Consider the following 16747-nt stretch of genomic DNA (forward strand, 5'->3'; position numbering starts at 1 on the left):
CTACTTCCAGAACGGATTCCGTCGGATGACCGAGGATCGCCCGAATTGTCAGCTCCTGATTCTGCAATCTCTCTCCCCTGTCCAGTTACCAAGAAGTATTAACCGCTTGGCTGCCAGTGGGGTTACGCACAGGGTTGTCACCTCTGCGGGTTTGACCCGGAGACTCCGGGTTTCGGGCACTTAAATCGGGGTTTAGCATGTCAATCTCCGGGTGGTGGTGGTGATGCGGCGGTGGCGTCGTCGTCGTCGTCTCCGGCATTCTCCTGCAACTCCCCCTCCAACTGCAGTGGACATGGCTGCGTGGTGTGAAATGATGCCGCGTTACCATGGGAATGGAACGTCACGTGACATCATGACACTATGCCGCCTCACGTTGCCGTGGCATCATGACGTCACGTAGCGTCCCATTGCCATGGCAATGTGGCGTCATTTGACACCGCGCAGCCATGTTCACTGCAGTTGGAGGGGGAGTTGCAGCAGGATGTCAGGAGACGCCACCGTACCACGCCGTACCACGTCGTACCACGCCACCGTACCACGCCACCGTACCACGCCACCGTACCACGCCACCGTACCACGCCGCCGCAAACAAGTAAGGGAATTTTTTTTTTTAATCTCTGGGTTGGCCTTTAGATAGTGGGTTTTTTTTGCTGTGCAAATTAGATTGTAAGCTCTTAGGGGCAGGGACTCCTTTTCCTAAGTGTCACTTTTATGTCTGAAGCGCTTCTTCCCATCAAGTGTTAATTGGCTTATGTGTTATTTATATGATTGTCCCGTGTATGACTGCTGTGAAGCGCTGTGTACATTAATGGCGCTATAGAAATAAAGCTATACATACATACGTGTTTCCGGCTTCTCATCACTGGCAATGCGGGCCCCCCCAAACCCCCCTAGAATAAAGATTGAAATATTCAGCAGTGTAGTCTTCCCCACTGAGATACCCCAGACCACTTTCACTTATTCTCAGTCTTCTTTTTGTAATAACGTAGTGTCAGTGGCATCCTGAGAAACATGTAACCACCATTAAAGTAACTGTCTGATGGCTCTCTTGTGGAATATGACTCTCTTTGTGTCGGGAACTCTGGGTGCAGCCATATCATCTCTCTTTTTACCATTATTTCCTATCCCAGCATGCACCCCTCCTACCTATGATTAATTACAACCATTTAGCTGAGCAGAAGCTGTCGCTTTATTATCCTGCAGCCACTTCTGTTTATTTGTTTGACTAATGATGGATTAATAATGACTCTGTAAGCTTAGCACACAATGTTAACGTTTTCAGTGGTTGCAGGTTTCCAGACCCTGCATCATTGGGCGAATGACGATAGCTACACTTTAGTTCTCCTGTCAGTGTAGGATACAGGAGCAGGGGTGCCAGGCGGCTTCTCCAAAATACTGGACACAATGGTGAAAGGTGCAACGTGCTCGAGACACACACACACACACCCGATCCGCTCCATGCTGTTTCCTCCTCTCCTTCGCCCCATCCCCTGACACCTCCTCCTGATAGACTGCATTACCCAGCAGCAGCCAATCAGGATGGAGGAAGCTGCCCAGCCCCCTAGCAGCAGCCTGCCTTCTCCCTGCTTTGGGAAATCCTGCACCCCCCCCCCCCAAGCCGAAAAGGTCACTATGTCCAGAGAGGTAATACCGGACACATACATGTGCAGAGTGGTAATACCGGCACATACATGTGCAGAGTGGTAATACCGGCACATACATGCCCAGAGAGGTAATACCGGCACATACATGTCTAGACTGGTAATACCGGCACATACATGTCTAGACTGGTAATACCGGCACATACATGCCCAGAGAGGTAATACCTGACACATACGTGCCAGAGAGGTAATATCAGACACATAGATGTCCAGAGAGGTAATATCTGACACATACATGTCCAGAGAGGTAATACCGGACACATACATGTCCAGAGAGGTAATACCTGACACATACGTGCCCAGAGAGGTAATATCAGACACATACATGCCCGAGAGGTAATACCTGACACATACATGCCCAGAGAGGTAATACCGGACACATACATGTCCAGAGAGGTAATACCTGACACATACGTGCCCAGAGAGGTAATATCAGACACATACATGCCCAGAGAGGTAATACCGGACACATACATGCCCAGAGAGGTAATATCGGACACATACGTGCCCAGAGAGGTAATACCTGACACATACATGTCCAGAGAGGTAATACCAGACACATACATGTCCAGAGAGGTAATACCGGACACATACATGCCCAGAGAGGTAATACCTGACACATACGTGCCCAGAGAGGTAATATCAGACACATACGTGCCCAGAGAGGTAATATCAGACACATACATGCCCAGAGAGGTAATACCTGACACATACGTGCCCAGAGAGGTAATATCGGACACATACGTGCCCAGAGAGGTAATACCTGACACATACATGTCCAGAGAGGTAATACCAGACACATACATGTCCAGAGAGGTAATACCGGACACATACATGCCCAGAGAGGTAATACCTGACACATACGTGCCCAGAGAGGTAATATCAGACACATACGTGCCCAGAGAGGTAATATCAGACACATACATGTCCAGAGAGGTAATACCGGACACATACATGACCAGAGAGGTAATACCGGACACTACATGTCCAGAGAGGTAATACCGGCACATAAGTCTAATATTACCTCAGTTTCTACTGGACAGTGTCCAAATACAGGACAGTCCGGTTCCATACTGGACACCTGACGACCCTTCAGACAGGAGCTTCAGAGCAAGCGAGCGCTTCTTGTGAAGGCTCCGTAATACATCCAATGTATTACATGCCAAGACCATTTTACCAATAAAACGGATGTATTCCTGGATTTATTGGTATGTACTGATATGTGTGTGACCGGCCATTGGGCTAACTCCTCAACGCAAGGAGATGGTTTCTCCTCAGTAGGATAATGGCCAGTCTGTGCTATGGTGAGTGGCTGCTGCCTGCATTGTACATAGCAGTATCTGTGTTAAGGAACAACTATGGCAGGGAACTGGGCAACTATAGGAGAGGGTCAAAGGGGAAGAGAAAGGGGAGGAATGGAGGAGGGAAGGTGGAGTGGGGAGGAATGGATGAGGGAAGGTGGGGTGGGGATGGAATGGAGGAGAGAAGGTGGGGAGGAATAGAGGAGGGAAGGTGGGGAGGAATGGAGGAGGGAAGGTGGGGGGAATGGAGGAGGTGGGGTGGGGGGAGGAATGGAGGAGGTGGGGGTGGGGGAGGAATGGAGGAGGTGGGGTGGGGAGGAATGGAGGAGGTGGGGAGAGGAGGAATGGAGGAGGTGGGGAGGAATGGCGGAGGTGGGGAGGAATGGAGGAGATGGGGAGGAATGGAGGAGGTGGGGAGGATGGAGGAGGTGGGGAGGAATGGAGGAGGTGGGGAGGAATGGAGGAGGTGGGGAGGAATGGAGGAGGTGGAGAGGAGGGAAGGTGGGGAGAGGAGGGAAGGTGGGGAGAGGAATGGAGGAGGGAAGGTGGGGAGGAATGGAGGAGGGAAGGTGGGGAGGAATGGAGGAGGGAAGGTGGTGAGGAATGGAGGAGGGAAGGTATGGAGGAGGGAAGGTGGGAAGGTATGGAGGAGGGAAGGTGGGGAGGAATGGTGGGGAGGAATGGAGGAGGGAAGGTGGGGAGGAATGGAGGAGGGAAGGTGGGGAGGATGGAGGAGGTGGGGTGGGAGGAATGGAGGAGGTGGGGTGGGGAGGAATGGAGGAGGTGGGGTGGGGAGAGGAGGTGGGGTGGGGAGGAATGGAGGAGGTGGGGAGGAATGGAGGAGGTGGGGAGGGAATGGAGGAGGTGGGGAGGAATGGAGGAGGTGGGGAGGAATGGAGGAGGTGGGGAGGGAATGGAGGAGGTGGGGAGAGGAGGAATGGAGGAGGTGGGGAGAGGAGGAATGGAGGAGAGGAGGATGGGGAGGTGGGGAGGAATGGAGGAGGTGAGGTGAGGAGGAATGGAGAAGGTGGGGAGGAATGGAGGAGGTGGGGAGGAATGGAGGAGGTGGGGAGGAATGGAGGAGGTGGGGAGGAATGGAGGAGGTGGGGAGGGGAGGATGGTGGGGAGGGGGGATGGTGGGGGGGGGAGGAATGGAGGAGGTGGGGTGGGGAGGAATGGAGGAGGTGGGGTGGGGAGGAATGGAGGAGGTGGGGAGGGGAGGATGGAGAGGTGGGGAGGGGAGGAGTGGTGGGGTGGGGAGGATGGTGGGGTGGGGAGGGTGGTGGGGTGGGGAGGATGGGGAGGTGGGTGGTGGGGAGGAATGGAGGAGGTGGGGTGGGGGGGAATGGAGGAGGTGGGGTGGGGAGGAATGGAGGAGGTGGGGAGTGGAGGAGTGGGGGTGGTGGGGTGGGGAGGAATGGAGGAGGTGGGTGGGGGGGATGGAGGAGGTGGGTGGGGAGGATGGAGGTGGTGGGGGGTTTGGTGGGGAGGGGAGGATGGCGGAGGTGGGGGGATGGTGGGTGGGGTGGATGGTGGGGAGGGGAGGAATGGGGAGGTGGGGAGGAATGGTGGAGGTGGGGAGAATGGAGGAGGTGGGGAGGAATGGAGGAGGGGAGGAATGGCGGAGGGGAGGAATGGAGGGAGGGAGGAATGGAGGGGGAGGAATGGAGGCGGTGGAGAGGGGGAAGATGGGGAGAGGAGGGAAGGTGGGGAGAGGTGGGATGTGGGGAGGGAGGGTGGGGAGGGAGGTGGGGAGAGGTGGGCTGGAGGAGGGAGGTGGGGAGGGAGGGATGGGGAGGAAGGTGGGGGAGCGGAGGGATGGAGGAGGGAGGTGGGGAGAGGCGGGATGGAGGAGGGAAGGTGGGGGGAGGAGGACTGGCGGAGGGAAGGTGGGGAGGAAAGGAGGAGGAAGGTGGGAGGAATGGAGGAGGGCAGGTGGGGAGAATGGCGGAGGGACGGTGGGGCGACATGAGGGGGCAGGTGGGGAGGATGGCGGAGGGAAGGTGGGGAGGAATGAAGGAGGGAGGTGGGGAGGAGCGGAATGGAGGAGGAAAGTGGGGAGGAGAGGAATCGAGGAGGGGAGGAATGGAGGAGGGAAGGTGGGGAGGATGGAGGAGGGGAGGAGAGGAATGGGGAGGGCAGGTGGGGAGGAGAGGAATTGAGGTGGGAAAGTGGGGAGGAATGGAGGCGGGCAGGTGGGAAGGACATGGAGGAGGGCAGGTGGGGCGGAATGGCGAGGGGAGGAGAGGAATGGAGGAGGGAAGGTGGGGAGGAATGGAGGAGGGAGGAGAGGAATGTGGAGGAATGGAGGAGGGGAGGTGGGGAGGAATAGCGATGGGGAGGAGGGGAGGTGGGAAGGAATAGAGATGGGGAGGTGTGGAGGAATAGCGATGGGGAGGAGGGGCGGAGGGGAGGGGGGCGGAGGGGAGGTGGGGCGGAGGGGAGGAGGGGCGGAGGGGCGGAGGGGAGGAGGGGAGGTGGGGAGGAGGGAGGTGGGGAGGAGGGGAGGAGGGGAGGTGGGGAGGAGGGGAGGTGGGGAGGAGGGGAGGAGGGGAGGTGGGGAGGAGGGGAGGTGGGGAGGAGGGGAGGAGGGGAGGTGGGGAGGTGGGGAGGAATCGAGGTGGGGAGGTGGGGGATAGCGGTGGGGAGGTGGGGAGGCTAGAGGTGGGTGGGTGGGAGGAATAGGCTGGGGAGGTGGGGAGGAATCGAGATGGGGAGGAGGGATAGAGGAGGGCTAGAGAGGGATAGGGAGGGATAGAGGAGGGATAGAGGGGATAGAGGAGGACGCTCTCCTCTATGATTCTCGGGACACTCTGGCCGCCCTCGCTGGTGCCATGACGTCACTTCCCGCTGCAGTTCCGGGTTGTGTGTGCGTGTCAGGGTGGAATGGAGCGGAAGCTGTGAGCCGGGGCCCGCAGCCAGGGACTGGCGGCCCGGGAGCCGAGGTGAGAGACCCGAGAGAGGAGAGAGGGAGAATATCAATTCCGTGTATATAACAGAGATACACTGAGGAGGGAGGGGATAATAACCCCCCGAATATCTATACAGTTTGTGTCACTGTGTGTCTCTATGTCTGTCTGTACATGTATGTATATATGTATATATCTGTGTCCCTGGACAAAAATATATACAGTATATGTATTTATACATTTAATTGTGTGTGTGTGTATGTATATATATTTATATATGTATGTGTGTGTAGTAAACAAGGATAGATGGCACTCACATAAAGATAAAAGATAGGTGCTTATCCCATAGGTATTGGATAGGTAACAAAGTTCCTTACCAGGCAGACCAGGAGATCCAGGACCACGCAGCAAGAAAAGGGACAACACTCGTGGTAAAGTCCAAAACTCTGGACATCGTTACATCGTTTTGGACTTTACCATGAGTGCTGTCTCTTTTCTTGCTGCGTGGTCCTGGATCTCCTGGTCTGCCTGTTAAGGAACTTTGATATATATATATATCTTCAGAAAGTATATATATATCTTCAGAAAGTGTGTGTGTGTGTGTGTCTATATATATATATATATATATATATATATATATATATATATATATATATATATATATATATATATATATATATATATATAATTAGTAGTAGTGTTATTGTAATACAATGGGGGAGGTGGGAGTTGCGCCAATTCATCTCACGCTATTAGCATGGTTATTAGCCCAACAAGAGGATCCTATGTATAACATACATAGTACCAATACACCACACCAGCACAGATATAATAAGGCCCCCAATATATAGCTGATATGCATTGAGAGCCCCATTGCACTACACTATAGACGGGGAAAGGGGTACAGACATTAGAGGAGGTCCCATAAATGCATGGAAATCTCTATGATTATATATAACTTATTTCAGGTATATTTCATTACCATATTCTTAACAAGTCCTCATTAAATAAGTTATACAAGGTACCAAAGCAAATGTGTTGCTTAATTGTTTAAGAATAGTCTCTGCTGTTAGAGGGATCTACGCAAATTAATACAATGCTTACTGTGTTTGCAGTGGGTGAATTAATAATGATGCAGGCTTTAGGTGCAAAGAACTGTATTATCGTGTTGATTTGTTTATAAGAGATTTAACGGTTTGCACTGTAACAATACTCCGATACATGCCCTTGGAATAACCTATCAGCCTTTTTCCATGTTTTGTTATCAGAAATGTATTCTGTTTCTGTGGTGAATATCAGTCAAAAAGATGACAGTTGTGATTATAACAGAGGGAAACCCATTGTCCTTATCAGCTAATAAAACGTTCTCCTCCCTCTTGCCAGCAGCGCACGATCTGGGGAGGAGGGGTCCATTATGTGCTCCTCAGCCAAGTACAACACACGGGGTCCCGTCCTCATCCCCAGGATGAAGTCTAAACACCGCGTGTATTACATTGCTCTCTTCTCCGTCGTCCTGCTGGGCCTGATTGCCACAGGGATGTTCCAGTTCTGGCCTCACTCTATCGAGCCGTCCAGTGACTGGAGCGTCGAGAAACGCAGCGTCCACGATTTGCCGGCGGTGAAGCTCCCTGAAGACAGCCCCCTGCCGGAGAGGGGGGATCTGAGCTGCAGAATGCACACCTGCTTCGATGTGTACCGCTGCGGCTTCAACCCCAAGAACAAGGTGAAGGTCTACATATACCCACTCAAGAAATACACAGATGAATACGGAGGTTCTGTAGGCAGCACCATCTCCCGCGAGTACAACCAACTGCTTAGCGCTGTGTCCCAGAGCGACTTCTACACTGAGGATGTAAACCGGGCCTGCCTCTTCCTGCCCTCCATTGACGTGCTGAACCAGAATAGTCTGCGCATTAAGGAGACGGCCCAAGCACTGGCTCAACTGCCCAGGTACCAAGGCATAGTCGCCATGAGCAGGGCGGCAAGGGAGAGATCTGTAGTGTCACTGCTGAACTGTAGCACAGGGACAGAAGTGGCGTATAGGTCATGAGGCTTTACACAGGTAGTTTGGAATTGTATCCATGTAGTCTGTAGGGTGACGTGCATGCAGAGGGTCATATGCAAACCAGGGCTTATGGTTCTCTCTCCCCCCCCCAACCCCACTTTAAGCTAATTTGTGACATTATACTGCATGTCCTAAAGAAAGGAAGCTTTAGATGATGTGGACCAACAACCATGAAGTATTTTGAGTGTGGCATCCTGGGACAAAGTGTGGTATGTGAGAGCCCAGAGGGTGTGTGTATGTATGTATGTCTTTATATAGTGACATTAATGTACATGGTGCTGCACAGTAGTAATACACATGACAATCCATATAAATAACAAATAATACAAATAACACATGGGAATAAGCGCTTCAGACATAAAAGTAATATTTCAGAAGAGGAGTCCCTGCTCCGAAGAGCTTACAATCTAATTGGTAAGTAGGAAGAACGTACAGAGACCGCAGGAGGGCATTTGTCTAAGTGTTGTCTGCAGGGGGCCAAGCTTTATGTATCAGGTGTATAGTATTAGCCACAGTGCTATTCATATGATTCTTTAAGCAGGTGTGTCTAAAAGGTGGATAGAGAGGGTGCTAGTCGGGTATTGAGGGGAAGGGCATTCCAGAGGTGCGGGGCAGTCGGTTAGAAAGGTTTAAGGCATGCATTGATCTAATTCTCTTAGGTGGTGCCAGTTACTGTGATCTTTTCTTAGGTGGGATCGAGGTACAAACCACCTACTATTTAACATGCTCCCTGGGGGACCACCAGACTACAACACGGCCCTTGATGTTCCCCGAGACAGGTAAGGACCTTTGCATGACGCTGATAATGATGTAACTTTATTTCATGTAGTGCTTTTCTCCCAATGGGACCCAAAGCGCGTTATAGTTGCAGTACAGAGCGCGGTACGCAGCACATAGGAATGTTACAGACACCACCCCTGCCCCATAGAGCTTACAATCTGTTTTTGGTGCCTGAGGCACATGGAGATAATGAAACATACCCAAGGTCACAAGGATCTGACACCGGGAATGTTTCCAGGTTCCTCTGCTCCAAACTCAGTGCCATTGTTTACAGAGTCCGTGTCTTTACTGGCTGAGCCGCTCCTCCCAATGGTGATATCCAGCACGCCTGTGCCTGCTCTTGCTAGTTTACTGTAGAGATGTCTCCCTTCCATGGAGTAAATAGGACAGCTGTGCCACTACGGGTTGTGTTATTGTTTGTGGGCTTGAGAAACGTGGACAGCAGTATTGTCCTCCATCTCCTCCAGTGCCCCGTCTTCGTGTGTCTTACACTTATTCACATCTTTTTCTTTCTCTCCTCCATTACTTCCAGAGTATGCTCACCTGCAGCTTCAAAGGCCAGATTAATCCCCCACCAGTGTACTTAGAAAATGAGGGTCCCCCTCCAACCTCCCTCCCCCCAATAAGCAGCGGTGCAAGAGCGTGATTGTGTACAGATGCAGCCACCAGTATCCGATCACTTGCCTGGGTAAAACTAAGGCATCTCACAGTAAACGCCTCAACGTTTCTGTGATATTCCCAATGGCCCATCGGATTAACACAGCAGGGGTCCCCGCAGTCCCATTCAGTTTGATCCTGTATTAATCCGATGGGCCATTAGGAATCTCACAGAAATGTTGAGGCATTTACGGTGAGATTGCCCCAGATTTTCCAGGGCAAGTGATCTAATATTGGTGGCTGCATCTGTAGCTGTGTGAGGTCACTGGTACAGCACGGTACTGCAATACACAGAGAAATATACAGAAATACATGTATTTTACATTGTTTTGTGGCGTTTGTCTTGGAAAGTCGATTATCTAACGATTAAAATGTAATAAATATATCGCAGGTAGTGGAGTAAATGTTATAACATTCAAAACGGCTGTAGGCACAAAGAGCACTACAGGATTTAGATGGGTAGCAGGCAGGGTTCATCTGTGTCTATGGAGACCAGAGCTAATGGTTATTTGTGGTCGGTGTCTGTATAGGACCTGGGAAACCAAACGTATTACCCCTGTAGTGTGCACGCTGGGACAGCTGCAGACTTCCTGGGGTGGAACGCCATATCTGTCCACAAGGGGGCAGTCCTAGAACACACAAAGATTAAGAAATAGGATTTTAGGTTGTAACCGGGGAAAAAGAAATCCCAAAAAACAGGAAACCGCCACTGACCGATCTTGCACTTCCAGGTTAAAATAGATTAAACCCCCCAGAAAGGAAGCCTAATTTCTTATTGAGTTCCACCTAGGAGCATAACACAAGGAGAGTATGGAAAGTACAAGGTAAAAAAAAAGGGGGGGGGGGGGCACCGATACACCCCAAATTAACACGTGTTGGTGTTTTCATTGTCCGCACTGATGAACACGCTTTTTTTCCCCTTTGTATTTAAGAAAACTAAAACCCTGGAAAACACCCCCAAAAATAAACAATGAATTTACCAAAAAAAAGAGCCCCCGAAACCAGACTCCCTAATAACCAAGCACTGCAAGGATTGGGGGGCGATGTCCCATTACCATTTCACGTTGACACCGCGTACATTGCAAGCAGCACTATTTCGGCAGCGTTTTCGTTCTGTGCCTGATCCGCGACGATTCTTTCCTGTAATTGAAGCAGGTTTCCAACAGGGCTGCTTGTAATCACAATGAATCTTTATTTTACCGGGTGCGTATCGTTCCTTAGTGGCAAGATCTCTCTCTTCTCTCTTCTCTCATACAGAGTTATCTGCTATGAGTTCAGAACGCTCCGGAAATGTTGGTGTTTCAATTAAAACCGCATCGTTCTCAGCTTCTCTTTTGGGGACACCCTTCGCCTTCGGAGGGGTTATCTGATGGCATCTTGTTTCCTGCAGTGTCATGTTTCTGTTGCAGATGCGTTTGATATCACTAATCCATGACCTAGTAAAGGCGTGAGGCCAAATTAACATTCTGCATTGGTGAAGTTCCTTTTTCAGATGTAACCCGTGAGCCTTATGGTACCAAACTCCATCTAAGCCCAGAGTGACCAACCCCAGTCCTCAAGAGCCAGCTGCAGATCAGGTTTCAGGATATCCCTGCTTCAGCACAGGTGGCTCAGTCTGTCTGAGCCACTGATTGTCATCTGTGCTGAAGCAGGGATATCCTGAAAACCTGACCAGTTGGTGGCCCTTGAAGACTGGAGATGTCGCTTCCTGATCTAAGCAGAGTTTGGTGGTTGGTTCACTGGAAACTATCCCTGACACGCTGCACAATGTCTCATCACCGTATAAATATGCAGCGAAGATGTTTGCCCGTTGTTTATCTCGCTTATCTCGATTTGAAATGAATGGGATAACAATCTCCCCCGGCATAGGGGAAGTCACTACGCAGCATATTGTATAAGGGCCAGTTTCTGTGCCGCTGAAAGTAGGGGAAGGGACCTCCACAGTTGTGTCCTATCCCCTCCTTTGTCTCTTACTCCGAGCCGTTCCTCTGCCCTCTCCTGCTATCCTGACCCTGGGATATTTGGCCACGTTATTTTGTCACCGCTAATGAAAAGAGACTGACGTACGCGGAGTGTGTCTGTCGTCACCCAGGACATCACTTGATCAGTTTAAAGATTAAAACCTCCCAGGGTTTGGGAGAGATGTACGAGGGAGACACTGGCGGCCGCATCCTTATTAGTTTTTAGCCTCGATCCGACTGAATAAGTTTGCCTGCTGCTCGCACTCAAATAAGCGGACTTTACTTTTGCCCGTTTTTTTTTTTTTTGGCCTGTCCTCGGTTTGCCCTTTTTTCCTTAATTATGGCAATTGTTTGTAATTGGCCGGTGAGCAGCGTGGTGGTGACAGGTGGAATAGGACAGCGTTATTACTGCACCCCGTGTAATCTGCTGTAATTATGGAACAGGAGAGATGACGGCTTAGTTATGTCCTTTTGGAAAGGAAATCCCACCCAGTTTCTGATTGCTAACTGTTCCTAGAGGTTTATAAACTTGATGATGAGCTATGCAGCCTGAGAGATGGACTCCAATAGTTTGTGCTACATGTGCACCACTAACGCAGCACCATAGTATGTTTTGTCCATCTCTCTGCCTCACTCATTCATGCTGCTTCTGCTCCCGTTTACGCGGTAAGCTTCTCTAAATACTACCATCTGCTCAGTACAACCGGACATTACATATCGGAGTCCGAGCTTCTCAGATCATCAATGTAACAGCTGATTTATTAGGTTCCCATGATACAATGACGGACGGATCATTTTAACCCAATAAATCAACAGTTGCATTGATGATCTGAGAAGCTCGGACGCCGATATGTAATGTCTGGCTGCACCGAGCAGATGATGGAAGCAGGGATGCTTTGCTCTACCTGCGTACCCTTCTGATATATGTTCACACCGGAGGTATTTCTGGCATTGCAAACACGGCTTACATGTGTCTTCTCTCGCTGTCAGAGCCGTGTTGGCCGGTGGAGGATTCTCGATCTGGACGTACCGTCAGGGTTATGATGTCAGTATTCCCGTTTACAGCCCTCTGTCAGCAGAGGTGCACCTACCCGAGAGAGCCCCGGGGTAAGTGCTCTCACACATCATCCATAATCTGCATGGCCTTTGGTGGTGTCCTTGCTTGCATGCAGTGTTCGTAGTGCGATCATAACAAGCGACCTAAGTATAATAAGGAATACATGCACAGGTAATAACTTCCTCATTAGACAGGTATGGTCCTCCCACTTGTGCTCTGCGAGCAAGTGATGTCTTAGCCAGGCCTGTGTGTGGGGGCTGTCTTACCCACTTCTAAGTTTCCTGTTTTCGGCCTCCCTCTGCAGCCCCCGCAGGTACTTTCTCCTCTCCTCCCAGACGGCTCTGCATTCCGAGTACCGCTCAGACCTGGAAACGGTTCGGACTGAGCACGGCGAATCCGTGCTGATCGTGGACAAGTGCAGCAACCTGTCGCATGGCGCCACCCCGCAACGCAAGCGCTGTCACAAGAACACGGTGTACGACTACCCACAAGTGCTTCAGGTAACACCGCGGACCTCCACTTCCCCTCTGACCTGGGATCTCCATATCCCAGAAGGCTCTGCGGTTACTAATAAATATTACTATGACACCCGCACCTAGTTACATAGTAGATGAGGTTGAAAAAAGACACACGTTCATAAAGTTCAACCTATGCTAAATTTAGTTTGAAATACTGTTGTATGGAGCTTCTAAAGACAAAACAGTGGAAAAAGAAATAATGTCTGGAAGAAACAACCCGTATCAAGTATGACTGTCCAAAAGGATGTAGCCTGGTAAATTATGATCCCACGTAATGTAGCATTGAGGATATATTCATAAACATTTGCCGGTGACCAGTAGATAAAACATCCTAAAGCAATGGACAATGATGAAATTCAGGGTTTGGGTTAAACTGGAATAAACTCACTTGGGATGATGTCCACAATAAGCAGCAAGTCCAAAATATCCAGTATCCCTTGGTTGATAGTGCCTCCGTCCGTAGATGAACATCAGAAGAGAAAGTGGAGGAAGAAACGGAGCACTGTATCCAGAAAAACCACCAGGATGCGTTCCCATAAAATAAAGCTAATTTAATGGATCATAATAATATACAAAAACACACCAACGCGTTTCTGGATACAGTGCTCCGTTTCTTCCTCCTCTTTCTATGCTAAATTTAGACAACAGATACTTTATCCGATATCCACACTTACAGTATATTGATCCAGAGGAAGGCAAACAAGGGGAAAATAAATTCCTCCCTGACTCCAATAATGACAATCGGATAACTCCCTGGATCAACATTCTTCCCATGTTTACTTATTAGGTATATCCCTGTATACCTTTCCTTTCTAAAAAGATGTCCAACCTTTTTTTGAACATATCTATTGTATCTGCCATCACAGTCCCCATCGGAAATGAATCCCACAGTGTAACTGCCCTTACTGTAAAGAACCCTTTCCTTTGTTGCTGGTGAAATCTCCTTTCCTCCAACCTTAAGGGATGCCCCCGAGTCCTTTGTACTGCCCTTGGGATGAATAGTTCTTTTGAAAGCTCCTTATATTGTCCCCGAATATATTTGTATATAGTTATCATCAGTGGTCGACAAATCACCAAAAAATCTACTCGCCGAACAAAAAAATCTACTCGCCACCTAGTACCACACGTGTGCTGCTTGGGCCAATAGGAGCTCGCCACGATGTTAAATCCACTCGCCCGGGGCGTGCAAATGTATAGGTTTGTCGAATAACTTATCATATCCCCTCTCAGCCGCCTCTTTTCTAATGTAAATAAATCTAATTTAGCTAGCCTCTCCTCATAAGTTAGCTTGTCCATCCCCTTTATTAATTTGGTGGCTCTTCTCTGCACTCTCTCTAGTTCCATAATGTCTTTTCTAAGGAGTGGTGCCCAAAATTGTACTCCATATTCAAGGTGTGGTCTTACTAATGCTTTGTAAAGGGGCATAATTATGTTTACTTCCCTTACATCCATTGCCCGCCGGTACAGATATAGCGAGTGACACGGGGTCATCCCTTGAGATTAGAGGAAAGGAGATTTCACCAGCTGCAAAAGAAAGGCTTCTTTACACCCGGGGCGGGCAACTCCAGTCCTCAAGGGGCACCAACTGGTCAGGTGTTCAGGATTTCCCTGTTTCAGCACAGGTGGTGCAGTCAAAGACTAAGCCACCTGTGCTGAAGCAGGGAAATCCTGAACACCTGACCTGTTGGTGGCCCTTGAGGAAGGGAGTTGCCCGCCCCTGTTACAGTAAGGGCAGTGACCATGTAAAATACTGCCCATGGAGATCTTGATGGCGATACCTTTAAGAAAAGGTTAGGCATAATAAAAAAAAAAATTTAGGGAGAGATGCCAAATAAGTTAAACATGCACAGATCGTTTATCTGGGGGGAAATGTGATTGTCATTACCGAAGTCTGGAAGGAATTTCTTCTCCATTATGATACTTGATTAGCAAATGTTTCACTGGGGTTTGCTGTTTGACTTCCTCTGGATCTACAGAAATCTTTATGTAGGATCCCTCCCAATAGGAAAGGTCTCTTTAAAAATCTGTTATTTAAGTGCGAGTCTGATTGCGAATGAATAACACACTCTGCATCGGGAACCCGTTTGTGTGCTGCTTAAGCCTTCCTGGGAGGATTCTCATTAGGTGATTGGTGTTTCCGAACACTCCCATCTTTTTGCCGTGTCTGGTGTGATCTGCAGATTGATCAGCTTAAGCATTAATTGTATACGTCCCCTGCGTGGGTTGTTCGGCTGATAACTCCACTGATGAGAGGATACAGGAGCCAATCGCTGCATGGAGTTAAACTGCTCTCACAGCACCCTTAGGCATTGGTCCCGCTGTGAGTGTTTGTGTGTGAGTGTATGTATGTATGTGTGTGTGTGTGTGTGTGTGGTGGTGGGTGTGTGAACGGCACCACGATCTCAGAACTGTCAAAGTTTTACCACGCCCACCCCCCTCCCGCTCCAGCTCCCTACAGACCGCATATCGCGGTCAATTGCCTGTCAGCGCGCCACCTGTCTGCAGTGCGGGCGCGCTGACTGAGGGAGCGGGGCCTTAGTCTTATTCTCTTCTTTCTCTTGTCAATCCCGTTGTTTGTCAGCGACATAATGCCGACATTTCAATCTATTATATTTGATTATAATTCATGGTGTAAATCTATACTTTAAATCTATTTACTTGACTACATTATATACAATGTTATGTATGTAATAATACTGATACTTTAGACTGTAAGCTCTTCAGGGTAGGATTTTTTTTTCCTTTTCGTTTACTTATATTTGCATTTTTCCATGTATCATAATACCTTTTCTGTAAAGGTGTGTGTGTGTGTGTGTGTGTGTATATACATGTGTACATATTGTGACAACCCAATCGCATTGCAGGGTCTTTTCTCTCACATTAAGGCAGGAAATCGGGTTTTTAACAAAAGGGCACAGAAGAGAACAAAATACCTAGCTCCCTCTGGAGCACTAACAAACATTTAAAACCAGAGATGAAACACGGACAGAGCTAAGTGCTACATCCAATGACACTAATACACGGTACAGTGCCTAAATATATAGATATAGATGTATATAGATATCTTTTGAATAAAATGGTCTTTTAGTTTAACTCTTTGGCCAAAGTGCTGTAAGCCCTTGAGCCCCTCCAAGGCAGACCATGTCTCAAGGGTCCTAACACTAAAATAGATTCTTAATAACCTGAACATTACCAGGAAGAATGATTTATAATAAATCTGTCAAAATTAGTTGCATAGTTCTAAGTCTGATTGAAGCTCGTATTAACCTGTATAATAACAAATCTAATACAGAGTGCTTTTCCTGGTATTATACAGGTTAATAAGAGCTTCAATCAGACTTAGAACTATGCATATATATATACTGTATATACACTGTACCGTGTATAAGTGTCATTTGGATGTAGCACTGAGCTCTGTCTGTGTTTCGTGTTCTGTCTCTGGTTTTAAATATATATTGCCATGCTCAGTGGCACTCCCCTTTGACACTTATGCGCATATATATATGTTGTGGTTATTTTGTGGGTTCAATGTGAGCTTATAAGGGTCCTGTATGTTTTGCACTAACAAACATGTCAGTTCCTTAACTACAGATTGGAGAGCTAAGCTCTTTCCCAATACTTAGCTATTTTACCTCTGTAAGTGACAACACCAGAAGTCTCTCTGTCTGATCTTCTCGGGCTGTGCGTTTAGTCCAGATAACAGGCCATGCAGCCAGCAGGCCTGGGAACAGTTCCAACCAGCGTCCTTGCAAGGCTCCATTCTGTCAGGCTGGCTTTTTAAAGCCCTTGCAATCGGCAGTTATCTGACACACCCTAGCCTAGCTGCTTGCTTAGCTAC

General features: G+C 48.9%; 1 protein-coding gene across 2 annotated transcripts in view; it reads left to right on the forward strand.

Annotated features, from left to right (window-relative positions):
- The first annotated feature begins 5752 nt into the window (after window positions 1-5752).
- Window positions 5753-16747, forward strand: part of EXT2 (exostosin glycosyltransferase 2) — a 52918-nt gene continuing 41923 nt past the window's right edge. Inside the window, exons 1-5 of one of the 2 annotated variants that reach the window (XM_075567247.1) lie at window positions 5753-5907; window positions 7258-7821; window positions 8626-8715; window positions 12325-12441; window positions 12696-12891. In XM_075567247.1, the coding sequence (XP_075423362.1) occupies window positions 7286-7821; window positions 8626-8715; window positions 12325-12441; window positions 12696-12891 (939 nt within the window). In that variant the 5' untranslated portion in view covers window positions 5753-5907; window positions 7258-7285. Of the gene's footprint in view, window positions 5908-7254; window positions 7822-8625; window positions 8716-12324; window positions 12442-12695; window positions 12892-16747 lie in introns of both variants that reach the window. The other variant, XM_075567246.1, reaches the window with a different exon arrangement.

This window comes from Ascaphus truei, chromosome 12 (assembly GCF_040206685.1).
Source record: "Ascaphus truei isolate aAscTru1 chromosome 12, aAscTru1.hap1, whole genome shotgun sequence".
Lineage (NCBI taxonomy): Eukaryota > Metazoa > Chordata > Amphibia > Anura > Ascaphidae > Ascaphus > Ascaphus truei.